Source organism: Babylonia areolata, chromosome 15 (assembly GCF_041734735.1).
Source record: "Babylonia areolata isolate BAREFJ2019XMU chromosome 15, ASM4173473v1, whole genome shotgun sequence".
Classification (NCBI taxonomy): domain Eukaryota; kingdom Metazoa; phylum Mollusca; class Gastropoda; order Neogastropoda; family Buccinidae; genus Babylonia; species Babylonia areolata.
The window spans coordinates 670,147-687,167 of NC_134890.1; the positions used below are offsets into that span (position 1 = coordinate 670,147).

Consider the following 17,021-nt stretch of genomic DNA (forward strand, 5'->3'; position numbering starts at 1 on the left):
CCACTTTGGAACTTGTACTGTTATCTTGTTGGTGGCGTGGAGACATGATGCTGGATACCAAACCAACCAACCCCAACCCCCCACATGCATGGTGTACGGAAAACACGTGAATGATGAACCGCACACCGAAAATACAACACAGAGAGTAAACTGTGTTACACAAGAAAGCATGGCTACATCTCACAACACCAAGCATGACAGCTAATCCTACACGCGGTTACAATGAATATCTATCAGTCTATCTATCTGTCTATCGGTCTGTCTATCTACCTACCTACTAATATATATATATATATAATTATGTATATGTATACATATATATAGAGAGAGAGAGATACATACATACATATATCATAAACTTTCCTCAATTCATAAAATCAGACATCCAGTTTTGTACAGACAGTCATCACAATGCATCACCAGAATCACAAGAATATACACACCTGTTGAAGGCATGCACTTAAAGAGTTCATTACTTTCATATTGAAACCAAAAAAAAGAAACACACGAGTTCCTATCAATGGCCGCCCAGACTGTATGTGTTAGCATTATAACTATGTAATACCAGGAATGGAGCCTTTTTAGCAGGAGTCACTGTGGTTTTGATAACTATTTTCAAAACTACAATCCATAAGCCTTAAGAATTACAAGATTCAGCATCATCGCATGAATCCATGTACGTCTGAACAGCACGTCAAGAGCGCAGGTTCAACAGTAACATCCACACCCTACCATGGGAAGCGGTAATGAAATAAACAATATAAAGTATTACCATGGGAAGCGGTAATGAAATAAACAATATAAAGTAATGACACGCATGCAGTGAAGAAAAGTGCTGTTTGTAGTAAAAAAAATAAAAAAAATTAAAAAATTCTAAATTAAAGTATACATTTTCTCCATGTACATTTTTTGTTTCCTTTCATAACAAGTGCTGAAATATTACAGCGCACAATGAAGGTAAACTGTGCAAAATGACAAAACAAACAAGGCCATGGCACCCAGACAGAAACGGTGATCATAACACCGTGGAGAAAATCACAGAGAGAGACAGGGGGAGTGGGGGGGGGGGGAGGATAGAACGAAAGGAGAGAGGGATGGAGAGAGAACAAGAGGAAAGGAGAACGAGAAAAGAAGGAGGAGGAGAAGAAGAAGAAAGAGAAGACAAAGGTCATGTTAACGATACTACTTTTTTTTTTTCATGTGAAGGCAAAAACGTTCCACCTTGCAAACAAGCAAGCAAGCAAGTGTGCAAACAAACACTCACACGGCGAACGTGTTTTTCTTTTTCATTCTAACCACTATATACAACGCCTACAGAACACAATCACAACGGACACTGTTCCCCTATGCCAGTGGATACGCTTCTAGATACGTCGGTACACACGACAACGGGGGTGCGGTAAACACGAAACACAATTCAAACCAGCCACACTGACATGCCATGCAAAGAGATTAACTGGAAAGAGTGGGACAACGTGCACCAACACATCGAAGGACAATGGAAAACACGCTGATTCAACATGAGTGGCCATGACAAGTAAGTGGAAAGTGTAGGACAACATGCACCAACACATCGAAGGACAATGGAAAGCACGCTGATTCAACATGAGTGGCCATGACAAATGGAAAGTGTAGGACAACATGCACCAACATATCGAAGGACAATGGAAAACACGCTGATTCAACATGAGTGGCCATGACAAGTAAATGGAAAGTGTAGGACAACATGCACCAACATATCGAAGGACAATGGAAAACACGCTGATTCAACATGAGTGGCCATGACAAGTAAATGGAAAGTGTAGGACAACGTGCACCAACACATCGAAGGACAATGGAAAACACGCTGATTCAACATGAGTGGCCATGACAAATGGAAAGTGTAAAACAACATGCACCAACATATCGAAGGACAATGGAAAGCACGCTGATTCAACATGAGTGGCCATGACAAATGGAAAGTGTAGGACAACATGCACCAACATATCGAAGGACAATGGAAAGCACGCTGATTCAACATGAGTGGCCATGACAAATGGAAAGTGTAGGACAACATGCACCAACATATCGAAGGACAATGGAAAACACGCTGATTCAACATGAGTGGCCATGACAAGTAAATGGAAAGTGTAGGACAACGTGCACCAACACATCGAAGGGCAATGAAAATCACGCTGATTCAACATGAGTGGCCATGACAAGTAAGTGGAAAGTGTAGGACAACATGCACCAACATATCGAAGGGCAATGGAAAACACGCTGATTCAACGTGAATGGCCATGACAAGTGGAAAGTGTAGGACAACATGCACCAACATATCGAAGGACAATGGAAAGCACGCTGATTCAACATGAGTGGCCATGACAAGTGGAAAGTGTAGGACAACATGCACCAACACATCGAAGGGCAATGGAAAACGCTGATTCAAAGCAAACGGCCTTGACAAGCAGATGTGGAAAACATTCCGAGGGACCCTGCCCACAAGGGCGGACAACACACACAGATTCCAAACAGAGCACTGCACGGGAGGGTGGAGCGGGGGGTGGGTGGCCGAGAGGTCAAGTGGTGGACGCTTGTCTCCGGGGTCTGTGGGGTCCCAGGTTCCAGTCCCGACAGTGCTTGCTGGGTGAAGGGTGGAGATGGTTCCAGTTTACTGAGTGAAGGCACGTTTAACTCCCCCCACCCCCACCCCCTCCCCCTCGCGTGGCGACACATGCAGAAGATCACATGCACGTGATAAAGATAACGTAAGCTATGAGAGCGTTCGGTGGGTAAAGGAAACACGAACCCACTCAGCCAGCACTTTTACTCAGAACATGGAACATGGCTGCCAACATAACGGGATAAGAATGGCGAAATACTCCAAAGGACACTCTTGGAAACTAGTTCACTGGAGAAACTGGTTCACTGGGAGAGAACCAAAACTGGTTCACTGGGAGAAACTGGTTCACTGGGAGAGAACCAAAACTGGTTCACCTGGGAGAAACTGGTTCACTGGGAGAAACTGGTTCACCTGGGAGAAACTGGTTCACTGGGAGAAACTGGTTCACCTGGGAGAAACTGGTTCACTGGGAGAAACTGGTTCACCTGGGATAAACTAGTTCACCTGGGAGAAACTGGTTCACTGGGAGAGAACCAAAACTGGTTCACCTGGGAGAGAACCAAAACTGGTTCACTGGGAGAGAACCAAAACTGGTTCACCTGGGAGAAACTGGTTCACCTGGGAGAAACTGGTTCACTGGGAGAAACTGGTTCACCTGGGAGAAAATCCCGCGAACGAAGCAGCAGCAGCAGCCACAATGGCAATATAGTCACCGGTTCAATTCTACACCCCACCTACACCCATCTCACCTGTAACCACAAAATCCCCCGAGGACGTCAACTTCAAGGAAGTGCTGCTCGATAAATTAGACCGAGTGCTTTCTTTCTTTCCACCACCTCTTTCACTGAGTGCCTTGGTTTGCAGTCACTGCAGTCTGAGGATAACATGATGTACCATTCAGACAACCCTCACATCAACAATGTACACTCCAAACCAGTCACTGCAGTCTGAGGATAACATAATGTACCATTCAGACAACCCTCACATCAACAATGTACACTCCAAACCAGTCACTGCAGTCTGAGGATAACATAATGTACCATTCAGACAACCCTCACATCAACAATGTACACTCCAAACCAGTCACTGCAGTCTGAGGATAACATAATGTACCATTCAGACAACCCTCACATCAACAATGTACACTCCAAACCAGTCACTGCAGTCTGGGGATAACATAATGTACCATTCAGACAAGCCTCAAATCAACAATGTACACTCCAAACCAGTCACTGCAGTCTGAGGATAACGTAATGTACCATTCAGACAACCCTCACATCAACAATGTACACTCCAAACCAGTCACTGCAGCCTGAGGATAACGTAATGTACCATTCAGACAACCCTCACATCAACAATGTACACTCCAAACCAGTCACTGCAGTCTGAGGATAACGTAATGTACCATTCAGACAACCCTCACATCAACAATGTACACTCCAAACCAGTCACTGCAGTCTGAGGATAACGTAATGTACCATTCAGACAACCCTCACAACAATGTACACTCCTGTGAACAGTACTCTGACCGTGAAGACACAACGCTCTGTGTTTATCAGATTTTCTTCCAAACTGCACATAAAGCACCAGAGAAAACCTGATGAAAGCCACTTCACACTGAGACTGTAGAAAAGAAAGGCAATAGTTAATGACCTGGAACACTTGACAGGCACAATCAATGTCTGTGCTAAATCACTGAGCGAGAAACCCGCAGGACTTCGTTTGCACATGGGAGTAACCAATGCTCTCCATGCTGATCGTTAACGCCCTCGAACGAAATGATCCAGTGTTCACCCTGATGAACGTCTATCCACTGATTCAGACAATCCTTTCATTTCACCCCATCACTTACACAAAAACTAACTAAAAGCAAATGACTGAGCAGACAAAAAGAAAGGAACATGACCTCGTTCCAGGAATCGACGCAAGTTTCAGTTTCGTTTTCAATGAGGTGCCAAAGGCTGCAGACTTATCTATATACGCTACACCACATCTGCTCAAATAAAAAACCAGATGCCTGACCTCAGCATGACGTCAACACGCTGGCGAGACTTTGAGACAATGCAAAGAAACACTGCATCTCCTGCAGAATATACCCCATCAGTCTCTCCAGCCATTGGCTCTACGTGTCCTGTCTGTCAGCTCAAAGCCAGGAGTGGACAAGTCAACGGTTTGTATGGAAGAACACTCCTCCCTCAACTCTGAACAGTCACTGGGGTGCCGCACAGAAGAACGGTTCACCAGATTGCACCAGGTCTGTGGGTTGTGTGTCAGAGAGAAGAATGGGAGTCCTTTAACTCTCTCCATACGAACGGCGAAAGAGACGACGTTAACAGCGTTTCACCCCAGTTACCATCATCAAAATATTGCAAGCGGAAGGCTCTTATACTGAAGAGGTGAATGTTGACAAAGAATACCACAATTCTGATGACGGAAGCTAAAGGTTGGGTCATTCAGACACCCACTGGACATCCGAAGGGTCTGTGTAGAGGAGAAGAGAGGACTGGCCGTACTGAGTGAGTTAAAGAGAGGGAAAAGGCCGTGTTAAATGCAAATAACCAAACACGTGAAAACACACCACTTCTAAACCGTGACGCCATTGACGTGCGAGTGCGATCCTGACCAGAAAGACCGCTCCTCGCCCCACGTCTGTGGCTGTAAAAGCAAAACATCACACTGCATGCTGGACATGACCACGTGACCCACCACTCCCCATGCCATTGGTCAAAGCACTGCACGAACAAGGGGGGCAAAGATATAAATAGATACCCTGTCACGTGGGTTCTCCCCGTTTCTCAGAGCCGCTCTGGGAATCGTGACGGCTCGGTCATACTCTGACGCACGCAGCTCACGTTTCTTGCGTCTGTGGAAAATGGTGGTGGTGTCGGTGAGGGGAGAGGCCAGTTGGAGTGTGGGTGGATGAGGGGAGAGGTGTGGGTGTGGTGTGGGTGGGTGAGGGGAGAGGTGTGGGTGTGTGGGTGAGGGGAGAGTTGTGGGTGAGGGGTGAGGAGAGAGGTGTGGGTGAAGGGAGAGGTGTGGGTGTGGTGTGGGTGAGGGGAGAGGTGTGGGTGTGGTGTGGGTGAGGGGAGAGGTGTGTGCGGGTGAGGGGAGAGGGGTGGGTGAGGGGAGAGGGGTGGGTGAGGGGAGGGGTGGGCGGGTGAGGGGAGAGGGGTGGGTGAGGGGAGAGGGGTGGGTGAGGGGAGGGGTGGGTGGGTGAGGGGAGAGGGGTGGTGGGTGAGGGGAGAGGGGTGGTGGGTGAGGGGAGAGGGGTGGTGGGTGAGGGGAGAGGTGTGGGTGGGTGAGGGGAGAGGTGTGGGTGGGTGAGGGGAGAGAGGTGGGTGGCGAGGGGAGAGAGGTGGGTGGCGAGGGGAGAGAGGTGGGTGGCGAGGGGAGAGGGGTGGGTGGGCGAGGGGAGAGGTGTGGGTGGGTGAGGGGAGAGGTGTGGGTGGGTGAGGGGAGAGGTGTGGGTGGGTGAGGGGAGAGAGGTGGGTGGCGAGGGGAGAGGGGTGGGTGGGTGAGGGGAGAGGGGTGGGTGGGCGAGGGGAGAGGTGTGGGTGAGGGGAGAGAGGTGTGGGTGGGTGGGTGAGGGGAGAGAGGTGTGGGTGAGGGGAGAGGTGTGGGTGGGTGAGGGGAGAGGGGTGGGTGAGGGGAGAGGTGTGGGGGTGAGGGAGGGGAAGGAGGCGGAAGCGGAGGGCAATGACAGACCAGACAGGCGACAGACAGACAGACAGCAGGAACAGCAGAAGGAGTGACGACAGAACACACACCACAGGAAAAAAACACATCCTGACGGAAGGAACCACACAATGCACCAACGACAGCCAGCAACACACACACACAGGCAGGGGAGGTCACCAGTGCATGCATGGCGCGAGACAAGGGCGTGTAACACTGCTGGTCTATCACGAGACAGGTGCTGGTTTAGTCCTACACACCGCCCCCTCTAGCTGCACCCCTGGATCTGGAACGCCTATCTCTCTGGCGTCGACAAACTTGCTCCTTGATGTCCACCTGAACCATTTCTACGTCCACGCTGTTGGAAACCACCCGTTCTGGCGCTAACATAGTTGACGCTGGTCTTTGCTAAGTTCACTAAATGTACGAAAGGGTTGGTCTCACGTTTTCCTATTTTCAATAGGGTTATCCTCACACTACGATATCTTATACTGGGTTATGTTCATGCCGTCATAGTTCACACAGTGCTATGCTCTTGGCATTACTGTCTACATAACTATGCTGAAATCATTACAGTTTACATACGACTATACTCCCGCACTTAGAGTTTACGTAGGACTACTCAAGCTTCTATAGTCTACACAAGACTATACGCACGCCATTATTTACAAAGAGCAATGCTCAAGCAAAAACTTAGTTTACACAGAGCTATGCTCACGCTAATATCTATAATTTCTTTTTTAGTTTACGAAGGATTATGCTTAAGCCATTAAGGACTATACCATGGCTTGCCTAAGGAAATGCTAACACCACGATAGTTTACACATGGCTTAGTTCGCGATACTATAGTTTACACATGGCCATGTTCACGCTACAATAGTTTTACAAAGGTCTATGCTCACGCTACTACAGTTTACATAGGGCTATGTAAGCGCTACCATAGTTTACACATGGCTTTGTACACGTTACCGTAGTTTACACAAGGTTACATACACGCTACCATAGTTTAGCTACCATACTTTACACTGAGATAAGTACACAGGACCATACTTTACACGGGGATATCTACACGCTACCATAGTTTAGTATGGGCTATGAACACGCTACCAAAGTCCACATCTCATCAGTCACCACCACAACTTTTGCTGTTTTCTTCCCTCTTTTGGTTCTCCACACTTTTTTTTTTTCTTTTTATCTTTTAAAACTTCTACCAGACTCACAATCCGCACAAGAGCTGAATGCCTGCACTGAAATTCCGTCAATTACCACTGAGACTGATATTCGCTGGATGCCAGTGTTAAAGCTTCGTCAATAACTATGGCGCTTTTTGCTCTAACTGGCTAAATCTTCGTCATTAACTATGGCGCTTTTTGCTCTAACTGGCTAAATCTTCGTCAATAACTATGGTGTTTTTGCTCTGACTGGCTAACTCTTCGTTAATAACTATGGTACTTTTGCTATGACTGGCTAAATCGACGTCAATAACTATGGCGCTTTTTGCTCTGACTGGCTAAATCGACGTCAATAACTATGGTGCTTTTGCTCTAACTGGCTAAAGCTTCGTCAATAACTATGGCGCTTTTTGCTCTAACTGGCTAACTCTTCGTCAAGAACTATGGCGCTTTTTGCTAAATCTTTGTCAATAACTATGGTGCTTTTTGCTCTGACTGGCTAAATCAAGTCGCAGTGCACAGGCCGACAGTGTGTAGATCTAGCCCAGTGGCAGAGATCTACAGGAAAGCAAAGGTGCCCACAGCTACAGCCAGGCAGTGTTGGACAGACACTCATTCACACCGTACAGTCCTCTTTCAACATCCTCAGTTCAAGGACCTATTTCAACGCCAATTTTCGCGCGTGGATGAAACGATGTCATCAATACCTTGCTGTAACCAATATTGGAATGTTTTGATGGATTCGTGTGCTTAATTCTGATACAGATTCAGCTGCAACCATCGTGCAGGGGTCGAAAAATTGTCTACAGTGAAGCGTTCATTCAATGTCTGCCACGCAGAGGGCCGCTCTTTCCGTTTTCTGGCGCCGCAAACCATGCAGAGTTAAACAGAAAACGACACGTGTTGGTTCTTGTTCATGATGAGAGTCGTTTCGCGTCATTTTTAAACCCCCAAATCTCGACTTAAAGTGTCCATTACACTTTTCTCAACTGCCTGCATTGCAAAAACCGCACGAACATTTCCGTTAAAATAGATCCAGGCAGAATTTAGGATATTGAAATAGGACATTCCACATTCACACCAATAATTACCATGTCAGACTCGTCTGATCTGAACACAGAATGCAAAACAGAGTCACTGACTACCGATGATAGACAGGGTTATCATAGATACAGTGTCAAAAGAATAATAACAAAGCACAACCCCCCACATGTCAGCAGTTTGGGGAGAGGGAAGGCGTACAGAGTCACGTGGTCTACACACAGGCACAATACCAGCCCATTGGTTAATGACAATGAGCGTGAACCAATGAAACGTTCCGTACTGTGAGCGGCTAAAAATAACTCACTAGGAGAGGCTGGCGTCCATGTCAATCTATTTGATAAGACCTGGTGGAACGACAACGGCATTAGCTTGGTCCCTGGGTACGGTGGCTTTGTCCAGTGTGTTCAACAAACACAACCAGGAAACAATGGAACAAGGCAGAAAGAAGGGACAGGACAAAGGAGATTTACAAAACCAGTATCTGACCAGTAAATACTACATAAAACAATAATCGTTTTGTTGTGGGTTTTTTTGGGGTTTTTTTTATAAACGCATTCAATAATTTGGTAATACCAGGACCTGGGGGTGTTTACCATGTGGGGGAGAGAGTGAGAGAGAAAGCAAATGAAAGAGAATAAGAAGAGAGAGAAACGGAATGAGAGAGAGAGAGACAGACACACACACACACACACACACACACAGACAGAGACACACAGAGAGAGAGAGAGAGAGAGAGAGAGAAGGAAACAGAATGAGAGAGAGAGACAGAGACACACACACAGACACAGACAGAGAGAGAGAGAGAAACAGAATGAGAGAGAGAGAGACAGAGAGAAACAGAATGAGAGAGAGAGACACAGACACAGACAGAGACACAGAGAGAGAGAAACAGAATAAGAGAGAGAGACACAGACACAGACAGAGAGAGAAACAGAATAAGAGAGAGAGACACAGACACAGACAGAGAGAGAAACAGAATAAGAGAGACAGAGACACAGACAGAGACACAGAGAGAAACAGAATAAGAGAGAGAGACACAGACAGAGACAGAGAGAGAAACAGAATAAGAGAGACAGAGACACAGACAGAGAGAGAGAGACAGAGATACACATAAAGCAATTATTAAAGGGTATGACAGTTGCTACACCTTCATAATTTCATTCATCATATCATACACTTACATTCTTATTCATCTATCTGTCTGTGTATCTATTTATTTATTCATCTATTTACAGCGATTACAGCATGAACCAAAAGATGAGGCTAATGGCGCAGACGATAACTTCATCACTTAAAAAGCATGTAGCATAACAGGAATAGTTTGGCTGAGGTTGGCTTGTTGTGGCTGGTTACTTGTGTTCAAGGTTTCAATTTTAACTGCTGCACTTTATTGAAGGAATGAAGCGTGTAAAAACCAAACAGCTATTAAAGTCAGGGCAGTCTCAGAAAGTCTCCCGTCAAATCTCTATGCTTGGCGCTGCGCTGAACGATTACAGTGTGTGTAAACCAAATCGCCAGTGAAATCAGAGCAGTGTCACAAAGTCCCCCCGTCAAACCTCCCAGGCCCACAGTCACTGTGTCAGGCAGTCAGGTCAGTACCTGGATCTCATGCAGCAGACGACGATGATGACGATGAGGAGGATGAGGCACAGGACCCCCAGACCCACAGCCACCCCGATCAGGGTCAGCCTGTACCCTGCACACACACACACACTCATGAACAGTCACGTGCGCGTGCGCACACACACACGAACACAGACGCACGCACGCACAAACACACACGGACACAGACGCGCGCATACATACAAACACGCGCGCGCGCACACACACACACACACAAAGACACACACATACAAAAACGCACACACACATACACATACACACGCAATACAATACACACTATACGATACAACCCAACACAGCACAATACAACACACACTATACAACACAACCCAACACAGCACAATACAACACACTATATAACACACCACAACACAACACACAGTGGTACAACACAACACACAGCGGTACAGTACAAGCCATCACAGCACAATACAACACACTACATAACACACCACAACACAACACACAGCGGTACACTACAAGCCATCACAACACAACACACAGCGGTACACTACAAGCCATCACAGCACAATACAACACACTACATAACACACCACAACACAACACACAGCGGTACACTACAAGCCATCACAGCACAATACAACACACTACATAACACACCACAACACAACACACAGCGGTACACTACAAGCCATCACAGCACAATACAACACACTACATAACACACCACAACACAACACACAGCGGTACACTACAAGCCATCACAGCACAATACAACACACAGCGGTACACTACAAACCATCACAGTACAATACAACACACTATATAGCACACCACAACACAACACACAGCAGTACAGTACAAGCCATCACAGCACAACACACAGCGGTACACTACAAGCCAGCACAGCACAGCACAACACACAGCGGTACACTACAAGCCATCACAGCACAACACAACACACAGCGGTACACTACAAGCCATCACAGCACAACACACAGCGGTACACTACAAGCCATCACAGCACAACACACAGCGGTACACTACAAGCCATCACAGCACAACACACAGCAAGCCATCACAGCACAACACACAGCGGTACACTACAAGCCATCACAGCACAACACACAGCAAGCCATCACAGCACAACACACAGCGGTACACTACAAGCCATCACAGCACAGCACAACACACAGCGGTACACTACAAGCCATCACAGCACAACACACAGCAAGCCATCACAGCACAACACACAGCAAGCCATCACAACACAACACACAGCGGTACACTACAAGCCATCACAGCACAACACACAGCGGTACACTACAAGCCATCACAGCACAACACAACACACAGCGGTACACTACAAGCCATCACAGCACAACACAACACACAGCGGTACACTACAAGCCATCACAGCACAACACACAGCGGTACACTACAAGCCATCACAGCACAGCACACAGCGGTACACTACAAGCCATCACAGCACAGCACAACACAGCGGTACACTACAAGCCATCACAGCACAGCACACAGCGGTACACTACAAGCCATCACAGCACAACACACAGCAGTACACTACAAGCCATCACAGCACAACACACAGCAGTACACTACAAGCCATCACAGCACAACACACAGCAGTACACTACAAGCCATCACAGCACAACACACAGCGGTACACTACAAGCCATCACAGCACAACACACAGCAGTACACTACAAGCCATCACAGCACAACACACAGCAGTACACTACAAGCCATCACAGCACAGCACACAGCGGTACACTACAAGCCATCACAGCACAGCACACAGCGGTACACTACAAGCCATCACAGCACAGCACACAGCGGTACACTACAAGCCAGCACAGCACAGCACAGCACACAGCGGTACACTACAAGCCATCACAGCACAACACACAGCGGTACACTACAAGCCATCACAGCACAACACACAGCAAGCCATCACAGCACAACACACAGCGGTACACTACAAGCCATCACACCACAACACACAGCGGTACACTACAAGCCATCACAGCACAGCACACAGCGGTACACTACAAGCCATCACAGCACAACACACAGCGGTACACTACAAGCCATCACAGCACAGCACACAGCGGTACACTACAAGCCATCACAGCACAGCACACAGCGGTACACTACAAGCCATCACAGCACAACACACAGCGGTACACTACAAGCCATCACAGCACAGCACACAGCGGTACACTACAAGCCATCACAGCACAGCACACAGCAAGCCATCACAGCACAACACACAGCAAGCCATCACAGCACAGCACACAGCGGTACACTACAAGCCATCACAGCACAACACACAGCGGTACACTACAAGCCATCACAGCACAGCACACAGCGGTACACTACAAGCCATCACAGCACAGCACACAGCGGTACACTACAAGCCATCACAACACAACACACAGCGGTACACTACAAGCCATCACAGCACAACACACAGCGGTACACTACAAGCCATCACAGCACAACACAACACACAGCGGTACACTACAAGCCATCACAGCACAACACACAGCGGTACACTACAAGCCATCACAACACAACACACAGCGGTACACTACAAGCCATCACACCACAACACAACACACAGCGGTACACTACAAGCCATCACAGCACAACACACAGCGGTACACTACAAGCCATCACAGCACAACACAACACACAGCGGTACACTACAAGCCATCACAGCACAACACAACACACAGCGGTACACTACAAGCCATCACAGCACAGCACACAGCGGTACACTACAAGCCATCACAGCACAACACACAGCGGTACACTACAAGCCATCACAGCACAACACAACACACAGCGGTACACTACAAGCCATCACAGCACAACACACAGCGGTACACTACAAGCCATCACAGCACAACACAACACACAGCGGTACACTACAAGCCATCACAGCACAACACAACACACAGCGGTACACTACAAGCCATCACAGCACAACACACAGCGGTACACTACAAGCCATCACAGCACAACACAACACACAGCGGTACACTACAAGCCATCACAGCACAGCACAACACACAGCGGTACACTACAAGCCATCACATCACAGCACAACACACAGCGGTACACTACAAGCCATCACAGCACAACACACAGCGGTACACTACAAGCCATCACAGCACAACACACAGCGGTACACTACAAGCCATCACAGCACAACACAACACACAGCGGTACACTACAAGCCATCACAGCACAGCACAACACACAGCGGTACACTACAAGCCATCACATCACAGCACAACACACAGCGGTACACTACAAGCCATCACAGCACAACACACAGCGGTACACTACAAGCCATCACAGCACAACACACAGCGGTACACTACAAGCCATCACAGCACAACACACAGCGGTACACTACAAGCCATCACAGCACAACACACTACAAGCCATCACAGCACACCACACAGCGGTACACTACAAGCCATCACAGCACAGCACAACACACAGCGGTACACTACAAGCCATCACAGCACAACACACAGCGGTACACTACAAGCCATCACAGCACAACACACAGCGGTACACTACAAGCCATCACAGCACAACACAACACACAGCGGTACACTACAAGCCATCACAGCACAACACCAAAGACTTACTCTCAGCTTCCCCGTCCTCATCTGAACAGTCCCTGCCTGTCCATCCGTCCGTACATCTGTAACACGTGCAACACGCTGACGCCTACTGTCTGACGCGCCTGTGTAAAGGGAGTGAGTCTACGTCATGACATGACGCAATGGGTGGCGCTCTCAGTGCAGCGAAGCTCTCCCCCTGGGGAGTGGAGTGATAGCCTAGAGGTAACGCGTCCGCCAAGGAAGCGAGAGAATCTGAGCGCGCTGGTTCGAATCACGGCTCAGCCGCCGATATTTTCTCCCCCCCTCCACTAGACCTTGAGTGGTGGTCTGGACGCTAGTCATTTGGATGAGACGATAAACCGAGGTCCCGTGTGCTGCATACGCTTAGCGCAAGTAAAAGAACCCACGGCAACAAAAGGGTTGTTCCTGGTAAAATTCTGTTTGAAAAATCCACTTCGATAGGAAAAACAAATAAAACTGCACGCAGGAAAAAATACAAAAAAAATGGGTGGCGCTGTAGTGTAGCGACGCGCTCTCCCTGGGGAGAGCAGCCCGAATTTCACACAGAGAAATCTGTTGTGATAAAAAGAAATACAAATACAAATTTTCACACACAGAGATATTTATTTGACAAAGAGAGAAATACAACAGAATAGAATAGAATAGAATGTGTGTGTGTGTGTGTGTGTGTGTGTGTGTGCGTGCGGTATGTGTATGGTAGTAGCAGTAATAGTATCAGTAGTAATATTAGTAATACTTCTTGTAGTAGCTGTTGGAGGAGGAGGAGGAGGAGAAGGAGGAGGAGAAGGAGGAGGAGAAGGGAGAAGGAGGGGGAGCAATGGTGGTAGTAGGAGTAGTTCCAGTAGTAGCTCTAGGAGTAGTTCCAGTAGGAGTAGTTCCAGTAGTAGTTCTAGGAGTAGTTCCAGTAGGAGTAGTTCCAGTAGGAGTAGTTCCAGTAGTAGTTCTAGGAGTAGTTCCAGTAGGAGTAGTTCCAGTAGGAGTAGTTCCAGTAGTAGTTCCAGTAGGAGTAGTTCCAGTAGGAGTAGTTCCACAGGGTTCCCAGGTGGTGGGCATGAAGCCAAAAAAGGACCTTTAAAGGACTTTATCAGGACCTCAAATCAGTTTAAAAGGACCTTTGCCGACATGACTTTACAGTACACCCCTATCTATTTGACATGCAGAACAGCAGACACTTACCTCTCATAAACGGAAGAACAGCTAATCCCATTTGACTGTCGTATCTAGTCTTTGCAATTCACGTCACTGTAGGCTAGGCCTAAGCAAAGCAGCAGCAGCAGGCGTGACTCACAGCCACTGTACCACGCTTCGCGTCTGCCACCGAGCAGAAAGCGCACTACTGTTAGGGCCTAGGCCTATAGGCTGTATCCTCCTACAGTAAGTACTGAGTTTCAGACGATCGCGTCGGCATCTTTCAACGCGCTTTGCAACTTGCGGTTTTGGTGTCGAAGGTGTTTCAGTTTCGTTCTCAAGACTCTTTCTCTTCATAAAACAGGACTTAACAGTACCTTTCAAAAATTAAAAGGACCTCCTGATGAGTTAAAAGGACCAACTTGCTGAATCAAAGCACTTAAAAGGCCTTTTGACCAAAATCCAATTCCTAAGGACTTAAAAGGACTTGAAAGGACCCTACGAACCTTGTTCCAGTAGTAGTTCTAGTAGGAGTAGTTCCAGTAGGAGTAGTTCCAGTAGGAGTTCTAGTAGGAGTAGTTCTAGTAGGAGTAGTTCTAGTAGGAGTAGTTCTAGTAGTAGTTCTGGTAGTAGTTCCAGTAGGAGTAGTTCTAGTAGGAGCAGTTCTAGTAGGAGCAGTTCCAGTAGGAGTAGTTCCAGTAGTAGTTCTAGCAGGAGTGGTAGCAGGAGGAGGAATTTTTGTTTAATGTCCCGTCACACATATCGGTGACTGAAGACATTTTGTTAAAATATTTATGAATACATTTGAGTATTATCGGTTAGAAGGGGTGGGAGATGTGGATGAATGGAGGGTTGGGGGAAACTGGGCAAATGAGGGTGAAATGAGGGTGAAATTTGAAAAATATATCTAAATACAATTACAGGAAATTACTTAAAGGACTTCGTAAAAAGAGAAGTCATTAAACTAACAAGCGAAACATCTGATAATGAATGCAAAAAAATCAAAAACATCAACGTTCTCAGTCACATGTGAAGACACACTTTCGTGTACATAAGACTTCATCAAGCTACAGTCAAAAATTATATGCTTAATTGTCAGGTTACTAAAGCATATGCACTTGACATTAGAACAATACTTCGTCCGTAATGAATTCGATAATAGTCTGAGAGTTGAACTCAGAACTGGTCTGCGAATCGGACCAAAGTCTGAGAGAGTCAATTGACGAGGTTTTAGACTTGAATGAAAGCACCTATGAAAGTCTCTTTCTAGTATATTACTTATTTCCTTGTATGACAATGGGCAATATACTTTTATACCATCTCTTTGCCCCTCTTTTTGCTGCCCTGTCTGCTTGGTCGTTATACGGGAATCCAGTATGGGATGGTATCCAACAAAAATCAACATTTGCATCCTCAACAAATAGGGAGTGCAATAAATACCTAATTTCAAACACACAAAAATCTTCTCTTTCATTATTCTCAAAAATGAGCAAACTTTTTCAAACAGATTGAGAATCAACACAAAATAGGATATTACTCATCATCACTGGTATTTGTGGAAGAGGTAGCAGTAGTACGAGTAGTGTTCTTCTTCTTCTTCTTCTGCGTTCACTCGTATGCACACAAGTGGGCTTTTACGTGTATGACCATTTTTACCCCGCCATGTAGGCAGCCATACTCCGTTTTCGGGGGTGTGCATGCTGGGTATGTTCTTGTTTCCATAACCCACCGAACGCTGACATGGATTACAGGATCTTTAACGTGCGTATTTGATCTGCTTGCATATACACACGAAGGGGGTTCAGGCACTAGCAGGTCTGCACATATGTTGACCTGGGAGATCGTAAAAATCTCCACCCTTTACCCACCAGGCGCCGTCACCGTGATTCGAACCCGGGACCCTCAGATTGACAGTCCAACGCTTTAACCACTCGGCTATTGCGCCCGTCGTGGAGTAGTGTTCAATTTTACATCTTTCCACGCTAAGCGATATCAGACGATGCGTGTGTAGTAGTAGTAGCAGTAGTGGTAGTGGTAGTAGTAGTAGTAGTAATAGCAGCAGCAGTGGTGGTTGTGGTGGTAGTAGTAATAGTTGTAGCAGTAATAGTAGTCTTCAAGTTAACGACTTCGAAT

At 47.0% G+C, this 17,021-nt stretch overlaps 1 protein-coding gene across 9 annotated transcripts in view; it reads right to left on the bottom strand.

Annotated features, from left to right (window-relative positions):
• The window catches only part of LOC143290350 (mucin-like protein), a 163,971-nt gene that overhangs the window by 7,449 nt on the left and 139,501 nt on the right, over positions 1–17,021 (bottom strand). For 6 of the 9 annotated variants that reach the window (XM_076599713.1, XM_076599710.1, XM_076599705.1 and 3 more), the window contains 3 exons: positions 13,764–13,819; positions 10,093–10,189; positions 5,372–5,465 (listed from right to left, as the gene is read on the bottom strand). In XM_076599713.1, coding sequence (XP_076455828.1) covers positions 5,372–5,465; positions 10,093–10,189; positions 13,764–13,819 — 247 coding nt within the window. Of the gene's footprint in view, positions 1–5,371; positions 5,466–8,540; positions 8,560–8,797; positions 8,838–10,092; positions 10,190–13,763; positions 13,820–17,021 lie in introns of all 9 variants that reach the window. The other 3 variants (XM_076599709.1, XM_076599712.1, XM_076599711.1) reach the window with 3 other exon arrangements.